Genomic DNA, 14,233 nt, shown 5'->3' with positions numbered 1-14,233 from the left:
TTAAAAAAAATTGAAAGGTTTGACTAAGTTTTGACTTGTTAGTGTATGATCTCGGATCAGAATTTTTATGATTTAGTTAGCTCCGTTAGGTGATTTAAGACTTAGAAGCGTCATCGGAATGCATTTTAGAAGTCCGTGGAAAGTTTAGGCTTGAATTGGCGAAATTGAGATTTTGGCGTTTTCTGGTTGATAGGTGAGATTTTGATATAGGGATTGTAATGGAATTCCGGAAGTTGCACTATCTTCGTTGTGTCATTTGTGACGTGTGTGCAAAATTTCAGGCCATTCGGACGTGGTTTGGTTGAGTTTTTGATCAAAAGCGTAATTTAGAAGTTCTTGAAATTCTTAAGCTTGAATTCGATGCAAATTTGGTGTTTTAAGGTTGTTTTGAGCGTTCTGAAGGTTGGAACAAGTTTGAATGATGTTATGGGATATGTTGGAATGTTTGGTTGAGGTCCCGAGGGCCTCAGGTGAGTTTCGGGTGGTCAATCGAACTATTTCATGCTGTGAAATTACAGAATTGCTGCTGTTGGTGTTGCAGGTTTTTGACCTTCGCATTCGCGATGCATGTCACGCGTTCGTGAAGGGTTAAGGTGCGAGGCTGTGGAGTTTGCTTTCGCGTTTGCGAAGATGGTTCCACGATCACGAAGGTGTGAGGTCTTTGGTCATCGCGTTCGCGAGGTTCAGGTCGCGTTCGCATAGAGGAGGAAGGATAGCTGGGTCCTCGGTGCATTTGTTCTACGCATTCACGTAGTTGGGGTCGCGATCGCGAGATGTTGAGTGTGTTGTGCATCGCGTTTGCGAGAGCTTTCTCGCGTTCGCATAGAAGAGATTCCGGTCAGTGAAGCAGTGTGCTTCGCGAACGCGAGGGATATGCCGCGTTCGCGATGAAGAAATGTCTGGGTAGACAGTTTATATTTTTAAATTGAGGGTTTACGTCCAATTTCATAAAAACCATTGGAGAGCTCGGGAGAAGGTGGAATTTGACAAGATTTTCAGTGGAGCTATTGGGGTAAGTATTTTTCACTCATATTTGGTTTAATTCCATGATTTGGTCTTGAATTTTATCATTTAATTGAGAAATTAGAGTGAAAATTAGGGAAAAATGGAAGAAAAGTTTGAGATTTCTTTTGGGGATTTGAATGGGCAATTGAGATCGGATTTTGACGAATTTGACATGGGTAGACTCGTGACTGGATTTTATTGATGTAATTTTTATCGGATTCTGAGACATGGGCCCGAGGGGTGGGGGGAGGGGATTGAGCAATTTCGGGATTTTTTTATGTAAATTGGATATTTTTGAGTGGGCTTTGTTCCCTTAGCATATTTTAATAGTTATGTATTGATTGTGGCTAGATTTGGAGCATCCAAAGGTCGATTCATGAGGGGAAAGACATCACGAGCTAGAGTTTGGACCGGATCGAGGTAAGTAATGATTGTAAATGCTGTTCTGAGGGTTTGGAACCCTTGATTTCATATCGTTATGCTACTTTGAGGTGACACACACGCTAGATGACGAGCGTGGAATCGTGCACCGTTGGGGATTGAGACTTGGTTTGTACCGTACAACTGTTAAGTGCGTATTTGATTTGAAATCTTATGATATTCCATGTTTTAGAGATTGATATTATATTTTGGATTGTATGTCATGTTTGAGGCCTTGTGCCCTGTTGAGATCCTTAGGGGCATTTTTACTATTGTTTCTCACTCTATTTGTTCCGAAAGCATATCCTCAGTCATGATTTACCTGTTTTATTGTCTAAACCTGGTTTTTATCACTTAAATTCTTAAAATGTAAAAATTGTTTGGGCTGAGTTCCCTGTTTTACTGATGGTCCGAGTGATCGTGAGGTTTATGGCTGAGATAGACCGAGGGTCTAATTGTGAGGTTGATGACTGAGATAGACCTAGGGTCTGATTGTGAGGTTAATGACTGAGAGAGGCCGAGGGCCTGGTTGTGAGGATTATATATCTATGGAACGGGCTGCACGCCGTAACAATATATATATATGTATGTATGTATGTATGTATGTATGTATGTATGTATGTATGTATGTATGTATGTATGTATGTATGTATGTATGTATGTGGATCGGGCCGAACGACGCATCGATATGTTGGATCGGGCTGCACGCCGCATCGATATAGCGCTTGGGCTGTAGGAGCCCCTCCGGAGTCCGCACACCCCAAGTGAGAGCAATCAACTATATATATGGATCGGGCTGCACGCCGCAATGATATATGGATCGGGCTGCGCGTCGCAGCAGTTACTATATGGTACTTATTGAGTGTGAGTGCTGACTGATGAGAGTTGAGTTTCGAGTGACTGAGGCTTGCCCGATGGGCTGTATACATATATGAGTGATGCTTTGCCCGAGGGGCTTGTTTGATATAATTGCTATTTTCACTCCTCTTTATACTGAGCCTCTGTTAAAAATGTTGAACAAATATTTTTAAACAAATTTTCATTTAAGCTGGAGTTTTTACGAGTTATTCGGTACTTAATCACTGATTTTGGCTTTGTTATTTCCACTGAGACTTTTATGATATGAGGTGTTTACGATTCCTGTTTTGCCGAGGGGCTGTTTACGAACTATATTTTGCCCGAGGGGCTGATTATGGCTTTCATCTCTTTTATTATAAATGGTATTGAACCCCTACTGAAACTGTTGGAAGGTATCTTTAAATGATTTTACCAAAAGCTAGATTTTAAATGAGACGGCTGACTCGTATTCTGATTTGAAAGCCTGTTGTACTTATAGAGTTTATCATAAATGTGGTTTCATCGTTTCCTACTGCTCAGTCTTTATTTACTCTTATTACTTACTGGGTTGGAGTACTCACATTACTCCCTACACCTCGTGTGCAGATTCAGGTATTTCAGAACCCGGTAGTTGATATTGATTGCTCAGACGCGGAGTCATTAGAGTTAGCAAGGTGGTTGCACGACGTTCACAACACTGGTTCCTTCCTCTCATTTTTATTATTGTGTCTAGTACATTTTTAGACTCTTGTTGTATTTAGACCTTGATAGATGCTCATGACTAGTGACACCCCGATGTCGAGCTTGTGCAATTATTCTGTACTTTTCTTTTAAATTTTCATTATGAGATTATTGGTTTATAAATGGTATAAAAATAACTTTTATTGTAAAATGGTTGATTCGGGAGTTGTGTCGACTGACCTAGTTTCACGATAGACGCCATCACGATCGGGTCGGTTTTTAGGTCGTGGCAATAGGTAGACAAATCAAATAATTTTTTTAAAACCTTGTTCATATAAAAACATTGCTCAACATATATTTCCTTTAAAAAAATAAAGTGATGGACTAGTTATGAAAGTATTTTTGTAAACAAATAATTCTTTTAAAAATTGTGATAATTTAATACATCAAATCAAATAATGGATAAGAAATTAGCATAACTACTGTGGCATAACTATTTCCCTGATAATAAAAATTTAAATTATCAAAAAAAATACATTTATGTATTCAAAAAAAAATATCAGCATAACTAATGCAATCATAACTAATACCAACGTTATTAATACACTATATTATGCATTATTCTTATATACCCTGCCAAAGGAACCCTTAAAGTTTGGCAAAGCTTTTACCAAAAAGAAAGAATTAACGTAAGATCAATATGCGTTTTGTAGAGGCCCTATTCATCTAAAACGGGACGGAGGTAAATATAAGACCTACAAATATGGAACGAAACGTATATTCATCTTAGCAAAATAGGCATTTGCCAAAATCGTAGGAATAGCTTTTTCTTTTCCTTTTTCCGGCCACCTTCAAGAGGTGATGGGGTTTCCCGTTGCCTTGGTGCGGACTGAAGTATTGGGGTTGTAGCCGATTCACGACCGGCGCTAATCCAATGGGTTCTCTCATTTGTCCCAAACCTCGTCGTCTTGGGGATACCATTAGCCATTCGAACTGCCTTCCCTTGAGGTAATTATTTCTAATCCTTGTTAATCCCAATTTTTCAAGATTTTAATGACCCATTAATGTTGATGATCCTCTCTTTAATGGGTCTTTTTTGTTTTTGATGGTGGAAAAGAAATAAAGCTGATGCCTTTGTTTCAAAAAGTGGAGCAGAACTTACTGATCTCATTCTCAAAGAGGTACGTTTCTATTCACATTAGAATTTTTTTTTTGTAACCGAGAAATCGTCGAGGGCTTCAAAACTCTGTGGATAATGGACTCGCTCCTTTACTCTGTTTTTGTTTACTTTGTTTTTCTTCTTTATGGATGAATGTTGTCAAAACAAAGTGCACAAAAAGGAAAGATTTTTGAATAAGGGGTCGTAGTAGATTGATGGTCAATGTAGAAATAGTCTTGACTATGATGAATCTTTGAATTGACATTACTACCCAGGGATGAAACTTATCATTTATAGCTTTTCTGCATACAATTATGTCAACATTTGTTGTTTGCTAAAGCTTCAGAATCTAAAGCAATGTATACATGAAGGCTGTTTACATGATAAACCTTGCACATTGTGTTAGTAGGTTGGTGTTGCATCTTGCATTAATCTTTATAATCAGAAATATCTTGGACTTTTTGCATATAGTTAATATGAAAAGCATCCTCATCATCGGAGAGTGTAGAATTACAAGCTACATAAGGCAAGAAGTAGCTTTGATGCTTAAGTGATTTTAAGGTGTAAAGGTAATCAGTGGACAGAAAATATTCAATCCATAGGAGTAGGTAGTATGGGTTTTCATGAGACAAATTGAAAGTTGAGGTAGTTGAGAGTCCAATCAAATGATAATTGGCAAATAATTGCAATGTACGTCCCTGTCTTTCTGTCTATCAGTCTATCCCCATTCCTTAATACATGTCAATATTCTATCAGCCAGCTAGGCCTGGCCTCATCGATCCATACATTATTTTACTTTCTAATCCTTTTAACTTTCTTAATATGGAGCTCTTATGAGAATCCTAAATTTGCCTTAGCAAAATATTTTTAAAAGGAGCCTTATGGAAACACAATTATGGTTTTGTAGATATTCTTAACGAAGCATAATTCTAAAAGGAGCCTTAGGGTGTACAGTGATTAATCCCATGCCACATATTCTTGAGTAGGCCAGACGAATAGAAAAATAGAAAGGTCAATAGATGTTCAGTTCAAGTCATTTTTTTAGCTTGCATCAATTGCAGAAGGTAGAAGAGTTGTATTTGCTGATTATTTGTTCTTTTCTGTGTAGTCTAATGATAGTCTGCAAATGCAAGCTTGCGAGATGCACTTAACCAATATGACCTATGTAGTCATATGATGCTATCTTTAGCATATTGGTTTAATTAATTTTGGACTATATTTTTTTGTTTTTGTTTTTTGTACTGCTCTAGTGATCATATTCAACTGTCAATTTACCTGTGTGACTTATGTACATGCATAGCTGTATCGTTTGTCGGTCTATTTCAAAATGTGCTGACTGTTTAAGAACAAAGTTAATAAAACATTCCACTGATTCAACCTGCCATTTCTTAAAATGATCTTCATGGTCTAACAGGATGGCATAGCTGCAACACAATACACATCTGATTTGTCGTCATCCCCTCCTTTCTTCTCTGGTTCACCGCCTTGTAGGGCTATGAATCCATTAATCCATGATGCTCGCTTTACAAATGAAAAACAATCCTGTTTTTCATCATCACCAAGTACATCTACTTCAGCTTCATCTTCTCCATCAACAATTTGTAAAGGAAGGTGTTCAATGGCAAGACTTGGGCAAACTCAATCACCAAATAGAGTAGAGGGTTTTGACTGCCAAAACTCCCACATGGCTGCTATGGCTTAAAAATCTTCCTTACTGAGAAGTATATAAAGTCGGCAGCTCAACAATGTATATAGAATATCTAGAAAAGAAGAGAAGATTTTGGAGATATTAGCTATTTATTAGAGGGGAAAAGTTCTGGTTTTTCGTTAATATTATTGTGCAACGATGTGGCTGTTGCACATTTATTTGAAATAAGGTGGTTGAGAGTTAGTTTTGTTTTGTGCTGTCACTCTCGATTGATTTTGGTGCCACAAATTTTTGACAATTTCAAAACCTGCAGTATTGTATATATCTGAAATTTGGAATAGGGACTGGTGATTGAGTTTCTTTTTCTTTTTCTGAGAGTATCCTTAATCTTGGTGGTTTCTGTTTCTAAAGAGTTGAAGATTTTTGATGTGTCTCACATATCTATTAGTTATGTAACACACAAGTTGGAGGATTCCACACAAGGTACATGCTTCAGTCATATAAATACCCTCACATAAGTTACAATAGTTAGAATACAGCCAAATTTCTTGGAAGAGTTGATGTCATGAAGTTGGAAGTATTCTATAGATATAATGATATGAGAACCTTTAACCAAACTTCTATTGTGACTTAAGTATTTGCAAGTGATATGATGATCATACACCCAAAAATGAAATCTTATCCTTTATGTCTCCAGTTTCTACAACTGTGGCCATGAAAAAGCTTGAGATATTCAATAACAGATATTGCCAAATTTGCAGCCCATACAATTCAATAGTAGATAAGGCAGCCCATACAAATGAAGCACAATAACTTTTTGGGAAGTGAAGGAATGATTGAATAACTTTCATATTCTAGAAGTGGTTGGGATGAGGGTGAATGTGTGGACCATAATTTGCATTTAAGATTTGCAGATATTATCAAGATGAAACTCATATACGCCACACGAATGTGAAACAACAAAATTTACAAACAAAGCACCAAATCATAATTATTATTAGTTCTCATAACTTGGTAGGAATCCAAAAACATACACCGAATAGAAAGTAGGAAACATAAACAATTTTTGTGGGAAGAAGAAAAAAAAAGAAGCTAAGTAACATTTCAAACAAACTGCCCCTAAAGTCAGACAATAGGGTAAGTTGTCCTAATATGAAACTTAGTAGCCTTCTGGCTTGTAGGCAATGAAACTGATGCACTGCACTTGACGCACGTTGTCGAATCCAATGATACGGATCCAGGCCTGTGGGTATGCCTTCTTCGCCTCTTCCACCTCAGCCAACACTTGGGTGGCATCAGTGCATCCGAACATAGGTAGCTTCCACATGGTCCAGTATCTGCATCAGTACCGGATTCAAGATTTAAAATTCAAGATTTCGTTCTTCTAAAACATGGTCTCGAAACATGATTTTTGTACTTCTTTTTAAGATCTGCGTACATATATCTATGATTTAACTAAAATATTGTGGATTTGGTACTGACCTGCCATCATAGTATCCTGGTGACTTGTTGTTTTCACGGTAGACAAATCCGTGCTGCACATGCAAAATAACATATTAAAGTTAAAAGTTAAATTTTTTCTAAATATATAAATATGTCGTCTTCTTCTTCTTTTTTTTTTTGGAACAAATAGAAGGAAAAAAATGTCGCATAAAATTGAAGGAGTATGCAAAATTTAGAACAGATATTGACCTCAGTCTCGAATTCCAAGCAAGGAACCCATCCATTTTTCAAAAGGTACTCAACTTCACTAAGCAATTGCTCCTGGCTCAAATCAGGAAGGTATGAGAGAGTCTCGTACTTCTTCTTGTTAATTGGTGGCCACACCTATATTCCACCAAAATAGAATTTTTAGCTATGACATGTTAAGATGCATTAATTGTATCAAAATTTTTTGCACTGTCATTGTATATAAATTACCTGCATGCATTGCACTCTTCCGCCGTTGCTGGCAATGGAAGTGATGTCAAGGTTTTGCTTCCTTGAAACAGGGAATGAGGCAGCTGACTTAAGGCCAGTGAAAGGTGCAACCATGTTAGCTTGAGCAACATTGCTGCGGGTGGCAACTGCTGCAGAGGAAAGAACTGAGGAAGCCATTGTTAATTACACTTAGACAGAAAGATTTCTCTTTCTCTCTTTTCCTTTAACTTCCAATATGGTCATTGCATAGTTGCCCACCACCCTATATATAATGATAAGGTTTTACATATTTCCTATATCTGACGGACAAAAATCAACAACCCCCTCATCTTGGAATAAAGCTAACCATTGGATTATGTGGTTCTTGATTCACTACACAAAACTTAATATCCACACATGAAAGGTTGGAAAATTATATTTTGAGCTAAGCCACTCTTCATTTAGTCACCACAATGGAGGTGCCACGTGTAAGCACCTCAGTAATCTTATCTCATCCTAGATGGGGTAGGAAGAGGATATGAATGTGTGATTGAGGTTGGTTAATTTTTTTAGAGTCCCTTTTCCTTGGGCTTTAGCCGTATTGTTTATGTATATTTGTTTTGTTTCTTGTTTTTCCTAATATTCATGGTTTAGAAGTGGAAACTAATTTGATAGCTAGAGTACTGTTTGCTTCCTTATATTGTCCATAACTTGATGCAACACCACTATTTCCTTTACAATTAACTTGGAAAATTCTCGTGAAGATGATACCAGGTAGCCGCTTTTAAATATATTATTTAAAAATGTATCCACAGTTTACAAGTATTTAAAGATTAGCCAGTTCACTTAAACTTCAAGACGCTGCATCTTGAAGTTTAGATCTCAAGATTCAAACTTCAGGACATCGTGCCCTAAAGTTAAAAAATTATGTCTGAAAATTCGAATCTTATGTCCTGAATATTAAATTAGCAGTTCAAAAATCCATGTCACTTAGTCTTGCATTTCGAATAAGCAGTTCAAAAATTCAAAACACTTAGTCCTGAATTTCAAATTAGCGGCTCAAAAATTTAGGACATTAAGTCCTGAGTTCCAAATTAGTAGCCCCAAAATTCAGGATACAAAAATTCAAGATACTTAGTCCTGAATTTTGGACGAATTGACTAATCTTCAAATACATTATAAATTGTGGATATATTTTAAATAGCAGGCTACTAGCGCACTTCGCCCTTATCTCGTTCCCACAAGCTTTCCAACAAACACAACTTCTTCTCTTTTCATGAATACTAATTTTAGGATACGCGCTTTGCGCGTGTACCAAATCGATAAATATATATTAAATGGCCAAATATATCCTTGTACTAAGAGAAAGGGTTTAAATATACCTTCGTTATACTTTGGGTCCAAATATACCCCTGTCGTAATACTATTGGTTCAAATATACCCCTCTTCTGTTAAGTTTGTCCAAAGTGGACATCCAATCTTACGAGGCATTGATGTTTGATGAAGGATGCCACATGACATGCCACCTCAACGCCCCTAATCCATATATAAAAGACTAAAATTTGAAATCCAATACTTTTTATGGTAATGGTAATTGTGGCAATAGTGGTTGGTGGGGGGAGGGGGAGGGGAGGGGAGGGGAGGAGAGTAAATTTTAATGGTGGAAAAAGTATAAGAGGGATAAAATGGGTTAGAGGCGAGGTGGCAAGCCATGTGACATCTGTCTCATCAAATGTTAATGTCATGTAGGATTGAATGTCTACTTTGGACAAACTTAACAGAAAAAGGGTATATTTAAACCAATAGTATAACGATAGGGGTTTATTTAGACTCAAAGTATGACGATAGGAATATATTTGGACTCAAAGTATAATGAGGGGCACATTTAAACTTTTTCTGATAGTACAAGGGTATATTTGACCCTTTTCCAGTTATTAAGGAATATGTTTAAGTTATTAAATAAAATTTTAACAAGAAAATGTAAGTTCCAAAAAACGATGAATATTGATCCCATTTAACTAACTCAATAAAGAAAAATTTCAATTCTACATAAGTCCTCAATGTCTTGTTGTGTTTGTCAAATATCGAAAAATTTAATTTTATAATCTTTTAGAGATTTGGGAATAAAGAAGTTGGTCTTATAACTCCTAGGAAAAAATTGATAAGTTATAATAAAAAGTTTAAAAGTAATTAATGTTGAGTTAATATTTTACGAAAATAACATAAACACGAATGCGTAAGCACCGATGGTTTTCTTGGACTCCACCAACTCTAACTTGTGCTAGAAGTACATGTACAGAGATACTCAATTTTATACAAATTACTGTATATACAATAGTTTAGATATTTAATTTGGAACAAAAGTGCACATCCAATGGAACTTTAAAATTCTATATCAAATTATATTTACCTTCCTAATTAGTATGTCTAGTTACAAAAATATGTTATAAACGAATTGTTTGATATTTATTTAGTTGATTTTAAATCCTAAAAATTAAGATTTTACATAGTGATTTAAATAAGGAAAGCTTTAATATTTAAAGTTTTAATTGATTTCAAACTCCTAAGTATTAGGAAAATAATAAAATGATTATTTTTACATATTAGGAAAATAAGTTAAATTACTACTTTGTCCAATGTAAACTTTATTTTAAAAGTATAAAAACGACGAAAGACATTTCACTTAGGGCCTTCATGCTTTTAATATAGTATAGATATAGATATAGATAGATAATCAAAGTCTTCTCTCTTTTGCAACCAATTCTTTTTACGGAAAAGGGCCTGATATACCCCTCTACTATGACATATTGTTCAATACCGTCCCCCATTATACTTTTCGTCCCTTAAAGCCCTTACCGTCCAACAAAGTTTTATATATGCCCCAATTTTAACGGCTGGGACATGTGGCACGCTCTGAGAAGACCAAAAATCACCTACACTAAATAAAACCAACCCGCCCCAATTCCACTGCCCCGCCCGCCCGACTCATAAACCCGACCAACTAAGTAAATACACTAAAATCACTGTAAATAACACAAACAAAAGATCAAAAACACTGAGAAAAAGAATCGACGAACGGGATGGGTTCCATCAGTGACAAAATTGCAGATTTGAGACTCAAAAAGGTGAGTTATTTCTTAAAATATTTCATGATTCAGCTAAGTGGTGTTTCTGCTAATTTTGTTAAAGAATGTGCGATTTCTACCTAATGTTTAGAGCTAGGCTTTTTTTTTTTGCGGAAAATGTGCATATTTCTATTATTATACATGCTTATTATTTTGTAGTTTGTCGATTTAATGTTATTTTGTCGTGCATGTGCATCTTTTGAGGTGGTCCTTTAATTTCTGATTTCTGATGGTCTATATTTCTGATGGTCTATTATTGCTTGGAGTTGTGTCTTTTTGCTCGTGTATGATCAAATGGGGTCCAAATATACCTTATGCATGTGATTAAGTATATTGGAAAGTGGTAGCTATGCATTCTTTATTGTAATGTTCTGCATTTTTTATTGCTTTTTTCCAATGTTCTGCTTTCTTTACTGTTTTTCCCCATTCTTTATTGTTTAATTTCTGATTTATTTATTAAGTGGGGTCCATTTTGTATAAAGTATTACTTTATGGTCATAAATATTTTTACACTGTCTTATTTATGTTTGTAGATGGTTCTTGTTGACCTAGTTTTTAATTATGCGGGTGACTAGATTAACGAGCCACACCTAGTCTATTCAAAGATATTGGTCCACATTTGGAAAGATAAAGATTCTAACCTATTGTCCTTTAAAGATATAGTAGATGAATACATTCTTCTGTTAGGGTATATAGGGGTACAACAATTAATAATTGCTGGCCCATCTGGTAAGTATTATGAAGTTGAAGGAGATATAGGGATTAGACAGCTTTTATGCCTTGTATGTGATGAATTTAAGGTACTAAATGTCTATGCTGTAGATGAGTGTCAAGAAAGTGTTTGTGTCCCAAACATTGTCAACCATACTGAGGCTTATATATCTCAAGTATTAGTTGGAACTGATGATAGTAGTAGTGAAGATGAAGATGAAACTGAAGATCAGGCAGGTTCTGATGGTCTGGCCTATGATTCTGAAGAGTTAGAACAATTTGAGGCTCAAAGGAAAAAGCATCCTAGTGAAAACCTTAATGAATACAAAGAGATTTACAAAGGCATGTCTTTCAAGGACATTCCTGAAGCTAGAAAGTTCATGAACCTTTATTCATTGGTTAATCAAAAGAAATTAAAGCTGGTGAAAAGTGACAAAATTAGAGTAAGATATAAGTGTGTATTGGGCTGCCCATTTAAATGTCTCATTTCCATTGAAAAGGGCAATTAGGGGTATAGAGTGAAGACACTAGATCCAAAACATGACTGTAATACTGCTTTTGATAATAGTAGGGTTGAATATAGCACTATAGCTTACTACTTCAAGAAGAAGTTGCAAGACAATCCTAAGTATAAGGTGAAAGAAATGAGGGCAGACCTGAAGAATTCATTTCAACTTAATGCTAGTAAATCTAAGGTTAAAAGGGCAAAGAGAATGATATTGGAGAAGTTGGAAGGGAGTTTCACTGATGATTACAACAAGCTTGAAGCATATGCCAATGCTTTGAGGGACAGTAATCCTGGAAGTGATGTGGTTATTAATTTATCTAAAGAATCATTGTTGCAAGGCAAAAGAAAATTCCTTAGGATGTACATTTGTTTTCATGCATTGAAGATTGGGTACAAAGAGGGCTTGAGACCATTTATTGGGCTTGATGGTACATTTTTAAAGGGGAAGGCTAAAAGACAGCTACTAGTTGCTGTTGGGCAAGATAACATGAACCATTTTTATCCACTTGCATGGGCTGTAGTGGATAGGGAAACAAAAAGAAGTTGGACTTGGATTCTGGAGCTTCTTCACAATTCATTGGACTTGAATATGGGCAATGGAGTCACATTTATGTCGGATATGCAGAAGGTATAACTGTTTCTTTACTGTTTTTTGTCACAATTCTTTACTGTTTTTTTACTAATTTTTTTTGTACAGGGATTAGTGAAGGCAATAAAGACAGTACTTCTCGAAGCAAAGCATAGGTTCTGTGTGAGACATATAGAGTCAAACTGGTGCAAAGAGTATAGAGGTCTTGAAATGAAGAAGTTACTTTGGTGGAGTGCTTGGGCGACTTATGAAGAAGACTTCAAGGATCAGTTGAGCAAGTTAGGACAGTTGAAGGAAGCATCTGTTATAGACCTGTTAAAGTACCCACCAGAGTTGGTGTAGGGAATACTTTGACACTGTCTGTAAAAATCAAGGTGTGGATAACAATTTTACAGAATCTTTCAATTCTTGGATATTAGAAGCTAGATACAAGCCCATTATCAAGATGTTGGAAGATATAAGACTCAAAGTAATGAATCAGTTGAGAAAGCATGAAGAAGAGGTGAGAACATGGAATACAGACTACAACCCTCAAAGCATAAAGCTTTATAATGACTATCTGAAGATAGCTCATTCTATTGAGGTTGATTTCAATGGTGATGATGGGTTTGAAATAGTAGAAGGGGTTGACAAATTCATTGTCAATCTACAGGGAAAAAGATGCACACGTAGAGGATGAGATCTTTCAAGGATCCCATGTACTTATGCAATAAGATCATGCTTGTATTTAAAGGAAGACCCTTTGAAGGAGATGCACTGGTGGTATAGCAAAGAAGCCTTTCTACTTACTTACAAACATAAGTTACAATCTGTACCTGGTGAGAAATTCTGGAAACTAGATCTATCTCAAGCCATGGAACCTCCAGAACTAGTGAAACAAGTTGGCAGACCTAAAGTTAAAAGAGATAGACAAAAGGATGAGGCAATCAAGAGGCAAGGGGAGTGAAGTCAGTCTAGAAAAGGCAGAATTATGACTTGTGGCAATTGTGGAGAGGCAAACCATAATGCAAGGGGATGTAAAAAGGTAATGGCCTAATACTTAGCAATGAACTTGTTATTATACTTAATTGATATTAACTTATGCTTGTATTTCACATTAAACAGCCAATGAATGTGCAGAAAGTGACAAAGAAGAAGCAACCATCAAATGAAAATGATGGGCAAACATCTAGGGCTAAGAAACCAGCCAAAAGACAAAGGACTTTAATTAATGAAGACACTGATGATGAGGAGGTATTGGCAGATATCAATTTATCAGCACCCCAAGTGTCCCAAACAAGTGAAGGCATTGGCAACAGTCAATCATTTATCTTTATGCCTACTCCAACTCTGGATGCTTCTTCTGATTTTGATGATGGTCCTGAGACTCCATTAAGGCCTAGTATTATATCAGAATCACAAACTAGACTTATGGAAAGACAGAAGGTTGGTATGAACACTGGAACAAGGACAATCAAGTTTACAGGAGATAACACATGTTTAAGTGAACCTGCTAATCTTCCATACTCCCCAGTAAACTTGACATGGAAGGAAAATGCAGCAATCACTGGGAAGTAATTGGAGATGCAAACAAGGCAAAGAATTTGGAAGTTGAAGACAAGAAAAGGGACCTTGATAATCTAATTAGGACTTGTTTTTTTAGTTTGTAGCT

General features: G+C 36.1%; 3 protein-coding genes across 3 annotated transcripts; 2 read left to right on the top strand and 1 right to left on the bottom strand.

Moving 5' to 3' along the window:
* The first annotated feature begins 3,720 nt into the window (after positions 1 to 3,720).
* On the top strand, positions 3,721 to 6,125 carry LOC104241797 (uncharacterized). The gene is made up of 3 exons (XM_009796752.2): positions 3,721 to 3,951; positions 4,061 to 4,124; positions 5,517 to 6,125. Exons 1-3 carry the CDS (start codon positions 3,878 to 3,880, stop codon positions 5,802 to 5,804), a joined length of 426 nt encoding a protein of 141 aa, XP_009795054.1. The 5' UTR covers positions 3,721 to 3,877; the 3' UTR covers positions 5,805 to 6,125.
* Positions 6,126 to 6,715: 590 nt separating this feature from the next.
* Positions 6,716 to 8,084, bottom strand: LOC104241798 (ribulose bisphosphate carboxylase small subunit, chloroplastic). The gene is made up of 4 exons (XM_009796753.2): positions 7,671 to 8,084; positions 7,443 to 7,577; positions 7,233 to 7,285; positions 6,716 to 7,087 (listed from the first exon to the last, which is right to left on the bottom strand). Exons 1-4 carry the CDS (start codon positions 7,845 to 7,847, stop codon positions 6,910 to 6,912), a joined length of 543 nt encoding a protein of 180 aa, XP_009795055.1. The 5' UTR covers positions 7,848 to 8,084; the 3' UTR covers positions 6,716 to 6,909.
* A 2,645-nt stretch (positions 8,085 to 10,729) lies between these two features.
* Positions 10,730 to 12,924, top strand: LOC138878554 (uncharacterized). The gene is made up of 4 exons (XM_070158243.1): positions 10,730 to 10,774; positions 11,575 to 11,928; positions 11,995 to 12,621; positions 12,691 to 12,924. Exons 1-4 carry the CDS (start codon positions 10,730 to 10,732, stop codon positions 12,922 to 12,924), a joined length of 1,260 nt encoding a protein of 419 aa, XP_070014344.1.
* Positions 12,925 to 14,233: the final 1,309 nt, after the last annotated feature.

This window comes from Nicotiana sylvestris, chromosome 9, assembly GCF_000393655.2.
Source record: "Nicotiana sylvestris chromosome 9, ASM39365v2, whole genome shotgun sequence".
NCBI classification, from domain to species: Eukaryota; Viridiplantae; Streptophyta; class Magnoliopsida; order Solanales; family Solanaceae; genus Nicotiana; species Nicotiana sylvestris.
The sequence above is the reverse complement of the archived record's forward strand: the minus strand, read 5'-3'. Positions and strand labels throughout refer to the sequence as shown.